Raw genomic sequence first — 18,284 nt, 5'->3', positions numbered from 1 at the left:
AGGCTCTTTAGCTACTCTTCTTGGCCTCTGCCTTTGATCATCAAACTTGGAGGCTTGGTGAACAGGCTCCACGTGCTATGTGCTGAGATGGACTCTGCAAAGAGTGATTGACAACAACCTCTTTAAACACCTCTGACTTTAAAGAGTAATAATTTAAATTGGAATGATTGGAAAACACCAGTCGGGTGAGTCAGATTTTTGCTGTAGGAGTGTAAAGAATCTTCTCAGACTCAGCAATGCTCCAGTTTCCAGGAATACATTCAAAACCAGTGATTTCTTGCCCAGCCCTTGTACAAGGCCCTGTGCCCACCCTCAGCCCTGCAAGAGGCCAGAAGAGAGTACTGAGGCACAGGGCAGAGCAGTCACCAAGGAAGTCACCGACAAAGAAAATCCTATTTTTAAGGCCTTCATGAGACACAGATAGGAAAGAGGTGCATGAATCATGACCCTTCACACTTCAGATGAGTGTTTAGTTGTTGTTGAGTGCATGACAATACCACCTTCTATTTTTCAGTCTATTGTAGATATCTAAAACCATCAAAAGATTTTTAACTTTTACACTTGAAAAAGATAAAGTGCCTCCCTCCACACTGAAGTTTAGTGCCTCAATTTTAAAAATGTAGTAACTGTTCTATGATAATCAAGAGATAGAGAGGAAAAAAAAAAAGTGGAGTTCTCTTTCTTTTGAATTTGAAAACATGCCATAGTTTTTTTCAAGGTTTCAATTTTTTTTTTTTATTTTTTATTTTATAGCTCTTCATATTGATCCACACAGAGCCTCACTTGAATGCTTGTAGACATAATGTTTATTTCAGTCATTAAAATAAAGATTGAATTTTTGTGCAATTGGAAAATGGCCTGAATCCACTAGAGACTTGTAATTACTGACTAGATTTATTGCAAGGAAAATAAGTCACTGGTACTGTCTTTTTTCCCTGTCTATAAGCAGAGGCCTCAAGAGTACAAGCACTGTATGACACCAGGGGTCCTAAGGGCATGAATCCAAATCCTGTCTGCTGTACTGCTGCTCACTGAAGGGATGCAGCTCTGAGAGCAGGGCAGAACCTGGCTCAGACACAACTGGGACAAAACCAAACGTACTCACTGCATGTAAAGCACCCCATAAGGCATGAAAACGCAAAAGGGATAACATAAAGGGATAAAGGGCAGCCACAGCTCCTGCAGGAACAGACAGCAGAAAAAGAAGAGGGGAAACAGGATCACTCCACTCCTGTTTCTCTGGTTAAGGACACTGCCCCTGGGCAGTGCTGTCAGGTATGCGCAGCAGGTCCTCCTCCTCCTCCTTCCTCCTCCTTCCTCCTCCTTCCTCCTCCTTCCTCCTCTTTATTCCTCCTCTTTCTTCCTCATCTTTCTTCCTCCTTTCTTCTTCCTCCTCCTCCTCTTTCTTCTTCTTCTCTGGTGCAGACCAACAGTTACAACAGCCATCTCCAATGTTTTATCTTTTACTATGTAACTAGGTTAAGAATATCAGAATTTTAAGCAGATGTGTGGGCATATGTGTGTGTGTGTGTGTGTGTTTTCTTCTTCAACCTCCCCACACAGTAAGGTGACAGCACAGGGATGAATCAGAGCAAATTTGGACATATCAGACCTTAAACAAAGTCATAGAGCACTGATAAAAATTCTACTGCTTGAAATTGTTTACTTGGTGTTGTTATAGCAGGACAGCTTTTTGAGAGATTATTATAATGATTAATATTGCCCTGTGGAGTTCTGTGTGGGCACATTGATTTATTATGCCCTCTAATATTTACTTTATATTTAATATTGATGATACCAAGATATATAAAATAAGCTTAGTGATAGTGATAAACCTAATTTTACCCTCACTGACACTTTTGAGAAGCCTCATGGCAGTAAAACAGCATACATAGTCAGTAAAATTATGTTGAATTTAAAGATCTTAATAAGAATTGTGGTAGGAACGAGAAAAGAGCTCTTGCACCAAACACTAGAATTTACTCAAGAAAATCTTACATAATTTTGAAGCCTGTTTATTGATTTCAACTAGCTTTTAATGTATATAGACTACCTTTTTCCCCCCTCTAACACATCATTAAGAAAGCACAGACTTGCTTTGCTATTCTCATGTAAATCAGTATGCAAATATCGCTGTGATACACATCACCAAACACTGCTCTTTCAGGAACTTAAACCACACTTTCTTGGTATGCAGGTAACTACCTATTTATTAGAGGAAAGTAATTCTGCAATATAATTCTTTCTGGGAACACTGATTCCAGGACTAGCAATATTCAGTCATTTAAAAATAGTTGTTTTACACTGTATCTGAAAAAAACATTAAAAGAAATTGTGTGTTTGATTTTTTGTGAATGTTTCTGAGCTATTAGAGTGTACGCTGTTCATGTCTTATGTCTTTTTACTTTATTAAGTGGTTTGAAATATGCTAAGAATTATTGACAACACATAGAATTACTGATCAGAGAAAGTCTGGCCTTTCAGGAAAACAACGAAAGGAGATTAATTTCAGATAACTTTAGATGTCACTGCAAGGCCCTGAATAGCTCAGATCAATCCTTTTTTTTTTGTGAGTGGTGGTAAGCAAAGTCAGTCTGCGGCTCTGGGTTTTTTTTTCCAAAAGCAACATCACAGAGTATTGATTAGTCTGTCTGTCATGAACAAGGGATTTCAAACTATGCACAGGATGTATTTTTATTAAACCACATCAGTCTTTATGTGCTTAACAGGCACTGTTATTGTTCCTGAAACTGCAAGCTCCTTGGCTTGAAATTTTGTTATAAGATTTATTTATTTTACCTAAATTTAAGTGCCTACAGTGCAGACCTCTAAGGCTGTGCTGCTCTTCTGTGGTTGAATATAGAGTTAATCCAAGCTAAGGAGCTGAAGAACCATCATCAGATGCTTGTGGGAGACAAGGAGTGAACTAGGTGAGGGGATCCTGTCTGTGTGATATACACCACATCAAAAAGAAGAAAAACTCTGTTGAGCAATAGAGTAGAACATCGGCTGAATACAGGTGACATCAAGTGATTCAGTGGAGAGAGCAACCTGTTGAAAAGTTTGCATGCCTGCGTCCTTTTATCTAAAGAAGATGACAATACTAAATTCTGCTGTGGCCTGAACTCTTGCTAGATGAGATTGAGAACAGAATATAGTTCTAACAAAGTGAGTTTTAGCTTTCAAGAAGGTAATTTTCATTATTACATCTTCTGAATGCCTGGGATGAAGCTGGAATGCAGTGCCCCCAGGTTGCAAAGTCTCTGAATTCTCAAAGCCATTGATGAAAATGACCCGGTTTTTACCGTAGAGAACTAGAGCAGAGATTGCAAACGGCTCTGAGCAGTTGCCCAAATGTGTTCAGCCCAAATTTGCTTCAGGAACAACATGAAAGCTCCAGACACTTGCTGTCAAAACAACTGCTTAATGCCCTTTAATGGTAGCTTCTGTTCTGACCTCCTCTCTTTAGATATACACAGTTATTCAAGATTTTATTAATTTGATTTTCAGAACACAGAGTTGAAATGCGATTTTCTTTTATTAGATTTCCTCTTTAAGGAAGAGACTGAATAAGGCCTAAAATTTACAAAGGAGAGATGTGCAACATGAAAACCTTTGTAAAGAGGCTTGTAACTTTCTTGTGCTTCAGCTACTCATCTTAAAAAAAAAAAAAAAGAATAGCATTTCCTTACCATCTGTAGATTGAAAAGATGAAATAGATGGTGAATTTTTATAAAAAATTATATTCTTAAAAATTGGTAAAATGTAACTTTCTGAGAATTTAGAATTTCCCTTGTCTTATCATAAAAATACTTTCAAATGGCCTCTGTCCATCATCATAAAAAAAGTCTAAAAGTAAAAAATTTTGATTCCTCTATATTTTAAAATGACAGTAGCAAAAAGTTAATGTAAGTTAGAAATGGAAAAAAAATCGTGGAAACAGGAATTAGAGTTCTTCCTTGTAGTATTTTCAGAGAATGTCTAAAATCATCAGAAAAGCCCTTAAATCCTCAATTTAATTTTTTTTCCCTGTTTGTATGATGAACTGGAGATCTGAATTATTAAAAAAAACCCCACAAGTGTTTTTCATTAGGCGTATCTACATACAATAATCTCAAAAATCAATCCAATAATGCATTGGAATATTTCTTAATAAGAAGAAAAAAAATAAATCAAGGACTTTCTATGTATAAGAGCTGTTAGAATCTCAATACCTTGAAACAACCATTTTAGAAAGTTTCGGAGGACTTTAGGTAAGTGTGCCATTGTGTCATTGCTTACATATTGTACCTTCTCTCATAAAAAAAGGACTACAGGAGTTTTTGGCCCTGAACTAGTTCCATTACACTGTCACCAAAACATTGCAGCTCTTCTTTGTCCGCTGTACTTTTTTTATCCCACTTGTAGATGACTGTCCCGCTGTCTGTTTATTTTTGGCTTAAGAGCTCCTTAAGCAGGAGACATGATGCAGGGCTGTGCAGCCACATGGACCTCTGTGCCTCTGCCCCAATTAAGCCCTTCACTGTGGCCTGACCCTGTGTCCTGGGGTGATCTTGTGAGGTTTGTATCCCCAATTGTCTGTTGGGTCTCTGTTGGATATTGCCCTGTGTGCCTTTGGTGTTGGGTCTGGGAGCAGGGGGGAGAGGCGTGCGGTTTGTTTTCAGAAACTTTCCTCTGCCAGCTGGCCTTGAGAGTCGGATTCAGAAACACACGGCAAGGGATGGAGAGATTATTGTTTTTCTTCAGTAGTTAGTTAGTTAGTTAGGCAGTAGCTAGCAGAGGAGGAGAAGCTTCTTATTTTTTTTTTTCTCTCCTCCCGTTTTTTTTTTTTCCTTTTTTTTTTCTTTCCTGTTTTTTTTTTTTTTTCCCTCTTTTTTTTTCTGTCTTTCCTTGGAACTGTTAAAATCTCTCTGGACAAAGGACTCGGGGGAGCGTTGTGGAGGCCCGCACCTGGAACCCACCAAGATCCATCCTGCGCAGCGTGTCCCAGCGCCAGAGGGACTGAGACAGAGCAATCATCTCCAGGAAGGACTTCTTTTCTAATCCTGTCATCTCTCTAGAGTGGCACGAAGTTCTTGTCATCTGGTATTGTCGAATTTATTGTGCTGGGAAGTGCTTTGTCTGTTTAGTAAACAGGGTTCTTTCCACTTTTCTCGGAGGAGGTTTTTTCTTCCCTGAACCAGTTGGGGGAGGGGAGGGAGGGCCCCCTTAGGAGGTTTCCTCCCAAAAAATCTGCCTTCAACTTCTACACCCTGCTTTGTCACACAGCTGGACCCGTGGCCTCATCCAGCCCGTCGCCAGCTGGCCGCAGTACTGGATCAGGCTTTGCACGAGCACAAAGACCAAGGACAAGAAAGCCATGGTCTGCAGGAGGACACACAGAAGGGCTTCAGTGGGGCCGGAATGGAGACAGACCGTGGGGGGCAGGAAGGACAGGGCCCCGGCAGCTGGCAGGCGGCAAGGCCTGCACCGCTGCCCCCACAAGCACCTGGGCCTGAGCAAGGCGCTCCCAGGGGCTGGGCCCTGGATGCGGGGGCGGAACACAGGCCCCGGGCGCCGGCGCTCCTGCCCCAGCCCTCCTGCAGCCCTGTCCCCTCTCTGCGTGTGCACTCACCGCTTGCCCAAGCTCGACTGGGGCAGCGGCACCCGCTGGGGCCTTTTAGAGCTGCCCCCATTGTGACACGGCCCCCAAGATGTCACAGAACCCAGAGCGCATCACAGGCCGGCCCCACCCGCCATCCCCAGCCCAGCTCGGGGAGCTCATCATGGCCCTGGGCACCCCGAGACCCAATGGATGCCAAGTGCACACCTATCACTTGTTAGCCTGGCATTCACAGATTTGAAATATTTTTTAATATGACTACTTTTTATTACATTGTTTTGCTTATTGTTGTGGCCTAAATTCATTAATACGCTTAACTGACAGACTGCAATTTGTGTCAGTTGCCTTCTTATGAATTAGGGTTGGAAATGCAGCTCTACGTTCTTTCTCTATCAGATATGTCAGGAAAATCACCTTTTAAAAGTAAGAGGAGTTTCCACATATCTCTTCATAGATATACATGAATTTAGCGTCGTTGTTGGGAGAAGGTTTGAGGGGTTCTGGTTTTTGAAAACTTAGTAATACGCACTTGCAGCCCAGAAAGCCGACTGTATATATTGGCTGCAGCACAAGAAGCATGACCAGCAGGGAGTTGTTTCTGAGGTCCACTGAGAGCCCCTCTGGAGCACTGTGTCCTTCTCTGGGTCTATAAATGCAATGTTTATCTGCTGGAGTACGCCCAGAGGAGGGCATGAACATGGTCAGAGGGCTGGAGCACATCTTCTGTGAGGGAAGGCTGAGAGCTGGTGCTCAGCCTGGAGAAGATAAGGCTGTGAAGAGATCTTAGAGCAGCTTTTCAATACTTAAAGAAGGATGGGGACAGACTTTTTGGTAGGGCCTGTAACTATAGGATAAGGCGTGATGGTTTCAAACTAAAAGAGGATAAATTTAAACTAGATAAAAATAAGACTTCTTTTGCAATAAGGGGGATGACACACTGGAACAATTTGCCCAGAGAGATGCTAGATGTCCCATTGCTGGAAATATTGCAGATCAGATTGGATGGGGCTCTGAGCAACCTTATGTAGTCAAATATGTCCCTGCTCATGCCCCTGTCCTGAAGGACCTTGAAAGGCCTCTTCCAATGTAAATTATTCTACGATTCCATGATTCTTTGGAAAGAATAAGGTTGAAGATATATGTTAAAGATATTCTTGGAGTTCCAGAGAGACTTGTTCTCACAGCCAGAATGCTAAACTAAATCTCTATGTATATTTTTCAGTAACTTCTCTCTATATGAATTTTAAGTCCAGCATATTTTAAAAACTTTCCATGAAGTTCCCAATTCCCAGTTTCACATCATAGTTTCTGAGTTAAATCCCACAAATAGTAATAGCTCATTGCTATTGAGGAAATAGTTCACACATTCTTTGCACTTTGCTGAGCTCTCTGAGTAAATAAACACATATTTTTGTTAAATTTTTTAAAATTATTTACAAAGAAGACTATTATTTAATCATTCTTTCTGTGTCGGTGAAGGGACACTGGGATTTTCTGTCTGTAAACTAGTTTCCTCGAGCTAGATTCAGATAAACCTACAGCTTCCACAGCAGACAATTCCAGTCAGCTCTCTCTCCCTTAACACTTCAGAAATGCTTTTTAACCATTTTCATTGGGCCAGTATGCTGAGCAGGAGCTTCCTCACAAATATAAAAGAGGATGCCAAAAATTTAGGCTGAGTGTGAGGTGGAGTGTTTGTTGAAGTCGTAACTATTTTCTCAGAGAGGGGTACCCAAAATACCTTGAACTCATACCTTAGTGATGGAGGCAGGCACTGGGAAGTTGAGTTCCATTCCTGATGGGCATTACTAGAAGTCAGCCTGTGTCAGTGTTGTAGCAGACTGGCTAATGTGAAAAAGGGCATCTCTGTTCTTGAGGGATCCTCAAATCTGTTGCTTATTTTTCAGTACATTATTTTTTCAGAAAAAGGGATCAACTCACAGGAAAAAAATTCCAGTCTATATGTTCAGGTGCCAAACTTAAACAACAATTTATTTCACTTGGGAAACATGTTTGTTTCTTTTAAAATTTTTGTATGAAATCAGGAAACGATGCAAATACAATAAATATAGATCTAGACATGGGTCAAAAATACAGTCTCAATGGGAAAGCATCACAAGTGTTATACCAGTGAGGTAAAATTTAGTACTACAGATATTATTGCTTAAAGAAAATGATTTCTTGCTTATAATAAAGTCTAAGATATATTGTTCCTGGAAACCTTCTTTCTGATGGAGGAAAGAGTCAGAGAAAATCCTTCTAGGATTTATCAGATTCTTTCTTATTACGTCTCCATCAGGATCTTACAATGATACAGAGTAGGCTACATTTTTAATTCACCTTTTCTTCACATTGAGGAGACAAACTCCTGGATATTCCTAAACTGTGCTGATGTATGCACATATATTTGTTGCCCATATAGGATGCCAGAGATGAAACTGTATGAACATATCAACAGGCCGAATGTGATTCTGGTTCTGACTTGTTGGGAAGAAGGTTCTGATGAACGAACCATTCTTTGTTTCAAAATGAAGTGTGGGAGGTGGGTTATACCCTGGGAAATTCGCTAATGCTGAAATAGGCCGAAAGAGTATAGGAAGTATGTACAGCAGCACCGTAAAACCACTCTGGTCAACCAATGAGAAATATAAACCAGCAAAATAAGTTTTCATGTTAATTAGGAAAAAGAAACCAAACCAGATATTTTAAATATTTATTTGTCAGACTGGGATAACAGCCTTTATAGAGCACAATTTGCATAAATTCTCAAGATACATCCTGTATACAATCACAAAACCATGGCATGGATTTATACATAAAGTGAAAAGTGGGACAGATTTACAAGCATTTTTATACAATCTTGTACTGCTTTTGTTTCAGTTTTTTACAACTTTCAGAACAAATCTGTTTTGTTTTCATTTTTCCTGATGATTCTGGAAGCAAAATGATGAAAAAAAGAAATTGAAAACAAAATGAATATCAACAAACCACCACCTATGCATGCAACATTCACTGTGGAAACATTACATTTGCCCAAGAACTATTCTTCTTTTTTTGTTGTTTTTGCAGGGGTTTTTTTTGGTGTTTTTTGGATTTTTTTAAACATTGTGTCTGCTGTACACGTTGTCTGTAGCATGACAGCGCACATGTTAGTCAGCCATTGTTGAGCACCTGAGCACATCACTGAACATCTATAAGATACAATCAAATAAGGACACACTCACATGCTTAGATGTCAAATGGAGTTAATAATTTAAACTCAGTTTGTTTTACAAAAATGTTTATTTATTTACAGGGTAACAAATTAAGAAAATGACTCTCGTCAAATCATCTAGTTTTAATTATGGATATCTATATATATTATAACTTTTGAGCTCATCAATATATTCGCTTATTATTTTTTTTTTCAAAATAATAAAACAGAACATATAGAAAACATTAAAATGTTTCTTATGGTTTAAAGAGAAAGTATCCGGTTTCACTTATTCTTCCTATTTTCCTTCTAAAGGCAACATGTATTTATAAAGAGCAATTATTCCTACATGCCAGGTGCACTGAAAATTCACAAGGCATGTAAGACTAGGGTTTAAATATAATGTAGGTGGATACTTATGCTAAATTTCCTCTCTGCTTAATTACCTTTATAAGTTACACTCACACAAATTTTCTCTGCTATTCACATAGGTATGTACATATCTAGATATATACTCAAATAATGAATCTGGGACATTCAACATTATAGCAATGAAAATAAACTAGTTAAAAATAGTGTCAGTTATGATTCAAATAATAATTTAAAAAAATACTATTAACATCTTTATGATATCTTCATGAAACTAAATCCTGATTAAATAATCTCTATTGGGCTCACACTAGCTTACAATATAATAGATGTCTTCTTTTTCTTCATCATCATTCTCAAAGTATGAATCAATATCAGCTGGTTACCAGCTACCATATCCCACAACGTAGCCATGCAAACATCCAGCATCCAGAAAAATAACTCAAATATTTCCTAGGTCTTGATTTAAAGCCGGTTCAAGTCAGCGGATTGGTTGTTACTGACTTAAACTGGTTTTTGTTTCTTCCATACAGGATCCATGTGATGTAATACTGTGGGTAATAATAAAGAAGCAGCACTCATTGCCCCTGGATACTATCCCTTTAAAGTGTAATGATAAAGAACTAGCTCAACATTCATCATAGAAACTCTCATGTCTAGTTTTAAACTTGAAAACAAAACAAAACAAAAAGTGGCTGTTTGCTACTCATTTTATGCATACTAATAACAATGATAATGTTATAAATCCCTGTCATTTGTAAACACACACACTGTGCTTTTGCTCATTTTTCTGCTTGTTTCCACTCTACAAGGCTTGAACTAAGAAGCAGCTTCAATTTCTGTTGTCTCAGCAGATTTATGAATTAAAAGAGTTAAAATGCCTCTGCTATTGCCTCCCTGCAAGATGTATCTTCAAAGCAATCATAGAAATGTGTGAACTCATTAATAATCAATCACTCAGAAATTATAAAAGCTGTTGCCATGTCTGAGCACATTTGGCCAGATAAAAGAAACAAAAATTAATGAGAAAAAAGAAAATAAAAATATACTGAGATATATACAAAACCGGTAAAAAATACTAATAGTCCTTGTTTGATTCCTTCTTAAAAAAAAATTTTCACGAGAGTTTTTCCTGACTTCATTCATAAAGCAAACAAACAACAAAAAGAGAAACTATGCATTCAAACATGAATCTGTGTTGCATAGAGTGATTTCAGTACAACCTAGAAATTTGGTCAAGAAAAGGAACTTGGCACACTTTGGTGGCATTCTCTGACCTCTGAATGATGCTGCCTCAGAAAGGGAGTGTGTGTGCCCAGGTGTGACACACACCCACCCCGGGTGACACCCAAGGAGCCCCATCCTTGCTGCAGCTGGTCAAGACAGTGCCACGTTCCTTACAAACTCTACTCTTTCTGTTTCATGACAGGAGTCCAGAAACTGCCATTTCAACATGCAGAAACATTTTGTGTGTTGTTCAGAGAAACAAAGATGCTTGAATTAAACCGGTTGCTGGCAGCTGATTCACCTCAAAGGCAGCTGTTCCCTACACCACTCAACAAAAGTATCCAATAAAATATCGGCCACATTTGTGTGTGTGTGAGAGCAAAGCATGCCTGTCCACGTTCTCAATTACAGATGATGATTACAGGCTTCCAGTAAGGCAGCCAGAGACTGCTCCTTCCTCTCAGAAATCTCTATAGCAACTACCAGGGCCACTTGCTGTCTTTGTAGCAAATCTTAGCAAGAACAAAATCACCAGCAGTTTGCACAAAATTGCACACCTCATGGCTTGCACTTCACACGGATTTTTTTTTTTTGCAGGTCTTTTTTCAAAGTACAAACACAGTATACTCATCAGGAATGCAAGATAACCCACCAAGAGAGCAACACATATGTCAAATATACCCACAAAAGATTTTTTTGTTTCAGTGGGGAATTTTTTCTTTGAAATATTTTCTTATAAAAACATATACAACATCAAAACATAGAATTTTTACAATAACTCCAGAGGACTGTTCTTAAAATGTATGAGAGGTAGGGTATACATATACTGGTGAAAGCATAAAACTCAACATTAAAGCACATATCCTACTTCCACTGCCAGTGATGTTGTGCTTTTAGGATATCTAATAAAATTTTCGTAAGATTGCTCTGCTTGCAAGTTAAGCAGGCTACCAGCAGGTTATGAACAAGGGGAGTTTCCTTGGTGTGTGTAGCATTAATATAATTTTTATGTTTCTTCTCATATTCCTGTTCCATGCTGATATTTTAAGTTGATAAAAATAAACCAAAAACTGTATGTGGGAAGTGTCACCAGATTAATGGTGTAGCTTTTTCACAGTCAATCCAGTTATGTAATAACCTAAGCTTTATTTTCCTTTTTTTTTTTTGTAGAGCATATAATATTTTCCAGAAGGATATTTTTCATCTGGTCTTTCACAACCTGTGGAAGTGTACTACACATATTCAAAAAAATATAAGACAATGTACATTAAATAATTTAATGAAAATCGGAAATTCCTTTTTGGGCAAGAAAAAGACTTAAAAGTTGCAAGTTACCTTCTTATTTACTTCTTTCCTAACTGAGAAGCCATGCTGTTGAGTAGATTATACTCAGACATTCACCTGAGATAGCAAGAGGGTATTCTTCGTACTAATACAGCTGCATCCAGTCAGGAAATGCCCTGCTGTCCCTTCCCCTTAGATTCCAACTGTGTCACTAGTGTTGATACAGAGCCCTGCTTCGACAGAGTCACATGGTGGGGCTGCTGCTCCAAAGTGCCCACAAAATAGCCTGGAATTCATTGTCTCTCTACAGCTTCAGAACAAGACTGGTAGCTGAAAAATGTGAGGACTAGTTGAAATAACTGCATTAGTCCCAGTGCTTGAGTCTCTTGAACGTCAAACTGATTTAGACCTTCTGACTCAAAGGGTGGGGTGAAACACAGTATCACTGACACTGAAACAGCATTTTATCTTTCTGATGTAGTGTGGTTTACAACCTGTCCTTTCTCTTTAAAACCACGTCCCAATTTATACACTGTTTATATAATTTTATTCATTATTTTCTAGGAGAGTGGTTTATGTCCATTGTTAACACACAGAAACAAATGAAACAATCAGATCTGATACTCCACAGCATAGTTTTTGAAAGATAAAGAAGGAAAAAAGTAATGTAAAATAACATTGCCACTCTTGCAAACACCTTGCAATTTGTGTCAAGTGGCATAATCTCACTACAGCAAATTATCAGAGATCCTAAGGTGCAGAGGAGCAAGTTTTGCACTTCTAATAAGTGAGATTTGGAAAGTCAGTCACCCTAGGTGCTTTTGCATAAAATGATCTCCTTCTGGATGCACAGAAAACCAGACTGCGCTTCCCATCACACTACCTCCAGCTCCAGCCGAGTTCTGCGTTAGCACCTGCCTCCAGCCTTCACCGTTTCCTTCACAGTTACTCTCTTCACAAAGAGTCCAACAACATGGAGCCCTCGTATCAGTCTTCTTTTCAAACAGCCTGGCTTTAACTTCTGGGCTCAGATTTTCTTCTATTTTTGCTGTGTTTTGCAGCAAAAATAAGTATACTAGCCCTCATTTAAATGTGCTTTGTAGCCCAGAGACTGCTCTTTTCTACTTTGTATTCTGAAAGACTAGCTAAACACAATGATATCAAACTATATTCTTGAAGTGATGCTGTTTAGAGCAGACTCTGCATGTTTTGTGCCCTAAGCAGACAGCTCTGCTCAGTGTGTTTGTGTGGAGCTGACCAACAGTTTGTGCCAGTTTACTATTCTTTTCCTTAGATCCACTTTGTCAAGCCAGATATAAGCTTCCCCAATCAGTGTCTTTTTCATAAACTTCCCTCCATTGGAGACAAGCAGAATCTGTGAAAATAATAACAATAATCATCATCATCAATGTGCACAGTAACATAATACTAGCAAAGCATGAAAGATTCAGAAATGCAGAGCTCAAACATGCTACGCACAGAAAAGAAACATTGACCATCACGTTTTATACAGAGTCACCTTTCCCTTTACAGAAAGCCCTGTGAAAATTAATTCTTCTTCTGCTTCTGTTTCCTTATGAGACATAGCACTTAGAAGATGATGATCTTGAATGCTAATGAGCAATTCGTTCACCTGCTGGTTACCAAAGATGAGCATAAAGTCAAGTTTTAAGTTACAAGATAGAGTTTTGTGCAAGTAGCAGCTCTTGTTAAGTCGGTGGAAGTCTGATGCAGATCGGGTGTACAAGGCTCTCTGTGAAATGTCATCCAACCACATATTTTCCAGCTAAAGGGGATTGTGCCATGAAAACAAAACACTTTTCTGAAAGATTTGTCTCGTTCTGTGGATCTATAGGTTCATTATACGTATTTCTAAGAAAATGCATTTGATAATGTGTATAATTCATGGCATGAGTTATAGTTACACATTTAGAAAGATTTTCACATTTCTTAATTCTTAAGTAACTGCATTAACAAGCATAATGTGGGGTGTTTCTTGTTTGGTTTTTTTTTGTGTTTTTTTTTTGTTGTTTTCTTTTTAACTTCCTAAGTTTTTCAAAATAGAAAGAAATAATGAACATTTGCATTTCCATTAATAGCAGGTTAATAGCAGGTTTGTAATATTCACAGTCTCTGAGCAGACCTCAACAAGCAGCAAGCAAGGGAAGTAACTGATAATGGGAGGAGGTTGTCACTCTCCTTGTCAACCAGCAGGAAAGGAAAAAAGGGCATTTTGACATTTAGTTTCAAAGATCTATGCTAGCAGAAAAATAACAGAACATAAGGGTTTTGTACTCTGCTGAAACCACATGGCAGTAGAAAAGTAACAGATCTGTAGAAGAACTAGAATTTCCTGTTATCAAGTACTTAGCCTTTTTTGAACATTTTCCATTCTGATTTGGAAAGCAACATAAAAAATGCAAACTTTATATTACAAATAAATTATAAAATAAATTTCAAAAGGGAAGAAATCTGCAAATGTTTTCCTGAATAGGCTTCCTACTCCCCTTGTCCAGTTTTGATATCAATTGGCAACCTGGACAGCTTAGATACCTAATGGCTACTAGTCAACAGGTTTGAGAAGGGAAAACTCTTAGGCACTGAACTAATAGGAAACTCATTAATCAGAAAATGTGTCCTTGAGGAAAACAGGCAGCCTGCCTCCACTGCTGATGGCTTTCTAGGTCTCTAGTTTTGGTGTTTGCTGGAGAATGGACTGCCCAGAAACTGGAAAGCCAAACCAGAACATCTGTGAAATTTGTTCTTCTGTGTTTTTCTGATTAGCCTTGCATAGGACATTATGTATTTCTAATTGCAGTGAGCCTGGAGCCAGAGGCTTAGTGCTTTCCAGAAGGGTCCCAGGTGAGTTGCCACAGAACAAGGAAATCAGAGAAGTGAGGAAAAAACTGCCAGGGGCTGAGGAAGGTGCCTTTCTGAAATCAATCAAAATCTTTTCCACAGAATTTTTTCATTCTGAGACCATCAACAGTTTAGGACAGAAAAAAAATTATCCAATTTTTCATTAGTTCTGTTCTTGATCCTTCTCCCTACTCCTCTCAGATGGAACCCTAGGATCTTTCTTCTCTGGCTTCTCTGTCCCGCATCCTTGTTTCCTCTGTGTTCCAGGTCTTAAATTCCAGTCTTGTTATCCTGGATCAGCTAGTCTTAGTTTCAAAGCCCCAGGGGTTTTGTTTGTTATTTATTCCCAGTACTCTGTACCAGACAATTCAAGTTTTTCTTAATTTGGGGGTTTTTTTCCTTTTTTTTTTTTTTTTTCTCCTCAACAGCCCATGTTCCCCTTATTATGGCTAATATTCACTGCTCTTGCTGCTGATTTTAGACTGCAGTTCCTTGTCTTAATTTCTGCCTCTGGTTGGTTCTCATAGCTCTTTACATTGTACCTTTTATTATTATCATGTTTGATCTCATTTTACTTCCTGTCTTTGATCTTATTTTCTCCCATCATCTTCAAGTTTCATTCTTGTTCTATAAATTCTGGGTTTGTTTTATTTCCCTCTGCCTAAGTCTCTTTGAACTTTGTCCATCTCTTTGGCCCTAAATGTTCATCACTCAAATTCAGCACTCAAATCATCCAAGTTCAGGCTTTGCCATAGGAACAAATCGACTGTTGATCTTGAAGAGCACATAAAAACAGATGCACTGAGAAAGATTAAAGCTCTCTCCAGACAAATATTTTGCTTCCAAAAGTGCAGAGGGCAGTGTGTAAGGCAGAATAAAAGAACAAAGCAATTAAGTAGTTACACTCTCTCAAAATACCTACTAAGGTCTGTGGACCATTGACATCCTGACTCGTAGGGAGTAAGTTTGTATTTAACAGAATTTGATGTCTTTCACATTTCTCCTATCATTTTCAAATTTAATTCAAATTTCTCCTATAATTTTCTCCAGTTACTCTTTTCTGTGAAAATATTTAGCACACACAATATATAAAGGCAATACATTTTACAGCTCAAATTCCAATTTTCATGAAGCGGAAACACTTTTTCTCTGTTTTAAACTTGTTCCTTGATAGTTTTACAGGATACTTTTATGGCCTTCAATGTCTTAGCTCTGGTGTGCAGCATCAGGACTTATCATAGAATCATAGATTTGTAGAATATTCTGAGTTTAAAGACATCAATCAGGATCACTGAGTCAAATTTCTGTCCCTTTGGAGGCCCCCCCAGGAGTCACACCATGTGCTTGAGAGGTTTGTCCAAATATTTCTTGAACTCTGTCAGGCTTGATGCTGTGACCACTTCCCTGGGTAACCTGTTCCAGTGTCCAAACACTATCTGTGTGAAAAACTTTCTCCTGACGTACGACCTAAACCTCCCTGAGTCTTCTTCAGGCCATTCACTTGAGTCCTGTCATTGGTGACAAAAGTGAACAGATCAGTGCCTGCCCTTCCAATTCCCCCCAGGACCGTGTTGAAGAACACAACGAGGTCTCCCCTCAGTCTCCTCTTGTCTCTATATCACAGACTTCCAGAGGAAATGTCAAGTCTCAAGCTAACTGTTCTTATGGATATGCTACTCGCTATCTCTGTCCTTAAAACATGATGGATTATTTTCCCATAGGACTCTGTGAATTCTTCTTTACTGGTCTACCCCATACGGCTTCCTCTTCAAACCACCACTGGAAGCAAATTTTTTATGGGAGCTCTAAAACTTTGGCAAGACTTTATTGGTCACTTTGGCTTTTCCCAGAAAATGTCAATTCTTAAATAGCCTTTAATTTAGTCTATTGAAACAATAAGATGTTAGCACACCTTAACACAGGAAAAACAGTATCTATTTTGGAGGAGCCTTGTTATGTAAGTAACCTCCATTTTGACTGTAATGTTAATGATACAAGCAATAAGCATAATGTAGGCACATAGATAATCCAGACTAACTTTAGTCACCATAATGTAGCTGTTTTATTCAGGTTGGTCTGACAGATTTAAAGGCTCATTAACTGAATGCTGATATGCCCAACAATGCCTTCCACTGACTTTTAACATTGGCATGCAGTTACCCCTTGAATTGCTTATCCCTGTCTGGAGGAAACCTGTGGGAAGCCTGAATATATCGCTTATACTTGTTATCTCCTAATGTGAAAATAAATGAAGGTAGACAAATGGAATCCGACCTGTCTAAAAAAGAGCAAGTGTGGCCATATGACCAAATCTGTCTAAGCAACTAAAACCCAGGAGAGGGACTATTCCTGAACCAGTTCCATGCATCATTTGATGTGTCACAGACTGACAGAGTCAACACCGTTACAAATGTACCAGAGAATATCTGGCTTGACATAATCAGTAATTCTCAGCATCTGAGATTAAGACTATTGTGTCAAATTTTAGGTACCACAACTTTTAAAGAAGTTGGAGAAATGGAGAGAATGATAAAATGATTAGGCATTTAAGCAAAAGGCATATCAAAGAAATTTGGTTGACTTAGCCTAGAAAAGTAGAGAGGAGAGATAACAGCCTTTCAGTGTAAACCTTTTTTTTTTAAATTAAAAAGAAGGAAAATCAGTTTCCCTCTGCACTTGGTGAGAATACTTAAGGATATGTGAGCTTAATTTAAAAATATGACATATTTAATTTTGATCTTGCACTAAATTTCTAAATACGTAGAAAATTATTCTTGGAAGGCATATACAACTGCCTTCTCTGGGGGATTTTAAGAACAGATCAAGCCTAAAATTTTCAGGCCTGATCTATAAATACCCTTCCTTAGTGTGGTGTGATGGAGTAATCCATCTTTTAATGGCTCCTCTAGCCTGATATTTCCATTGTTATATAACTGTTTTACTTTTTAGTTTTCTCTTTTCAGCGAACAACTGGGGTAGAAGATTGAGCTCAAATGCCCATAGCACAGCACGGACAACATCCAAAATTAGCATTTAATAAAATGCAGAATTACCTGAAGAGAATGCCCAGCAGGACTCAAGCTAAATCTAAATGTTTCATTGAACGAAGGCTCTCGGTCATGCCTGCATACCCTGGTTTTCTTCTTAATTACTCTCTTTTGGGTAGAGATATTGACAACATACAGCTTCACATACAGGTCTGGGGAAAAACAGTTCAATGAGTTAAATACAGAAGCTTTTAAATAATCATTCTTGTTAATGATTTCAACAGAGGGGAATTTTTGTGAAAAAATGATATTTTAAAAAGTCACATTCTGTTCTCATTCACATGTAGTAGAAATGGACCCACCCCACCAAATCCAAAGGAATTACTTTGTGTTTATAATACTGCCATTAAAGTAAAAAAAATATCTTGATATCTTTATCTATGTATGAAAATATCATTATGAACATGAAATTTTTGTTTTTAAAAGCTTTTTCACAAAAATACAATCCTCTAGTAGATATCCCAGTTTTCTGATGACCTAGAAATTTATAATTTTTACTAAAGTTAAAAACGGATCAACTTTTAAAAATAAAAAGTAAACTAAAAAGAGGATTAACTTCTGAGAAGTAATTTGCTTCTACAAAATGTTTTTACTTTCATTAAAGTTGCTCATAGAAGAAAAGTATTACAAAAAGACTCCTATAGAATATGTCATCCTGGCTAAGAAGCAATTTTCTTTTCCATTTTAGTGATGCTGCTAAATG

The 18,284-nt window shown here is 38.2% G+C and overlaps 1 protein-coding gene across 6 annotated transcripts in view; it reads right to left on the bottom strand.

Annotated features, from left to right (window-relative positions):
- Nucleotides 1–7,580: 7,580 nt before the first annotated feature.
- Nucleotides 7,581–18,284, bottom strand: part of PCLO (piccolo presynaptic cytomatrix protein) — a 322,274-nt gene continuing 311,570 nt past the window's right edge. For all 6 annotated transcript variants that reach the window (XM_066182777.1, XM_066182779.1, XM_066182780.1 and 3 more), the window contains 2 exons: nt 17,588–17,733; nt 7,581–13,050 (listed from right to left, as the gene is read on the bottom strand). In XM_066182777.1, the coding sequence (XP_066038874.1) occupies nt 12,910–13,050; nt 17,588–17,733 (287 nt within the window). In that variant the 3' untranslated portion in view covers nt 7,581–12,909. The remainder of the gene's footprint in view (nt 13,051–17,587; nt 17,734–18,284) is intronic.

Source organism: Chamaea fasciata, unplaced genomic scaffold (genome assembly GCF_029207755.1).
Source record: "Chamaea fasciata isolate MVZ Bird 193981 ecotype frontalis unplaced genomic scaffold, bChaFas1.0.hap1 SCAF_5, whole genome shotgun sequence".
Taxonomy (NCBI): Eukaryota; Metazoa; Chordata; class Aves; order Passeriformes; family Sylviidae; genus Chamaea; species Chamaea fasciata.
This window is presented reverse-complemented; position numbering and strand designations above follow the sequence as displayed.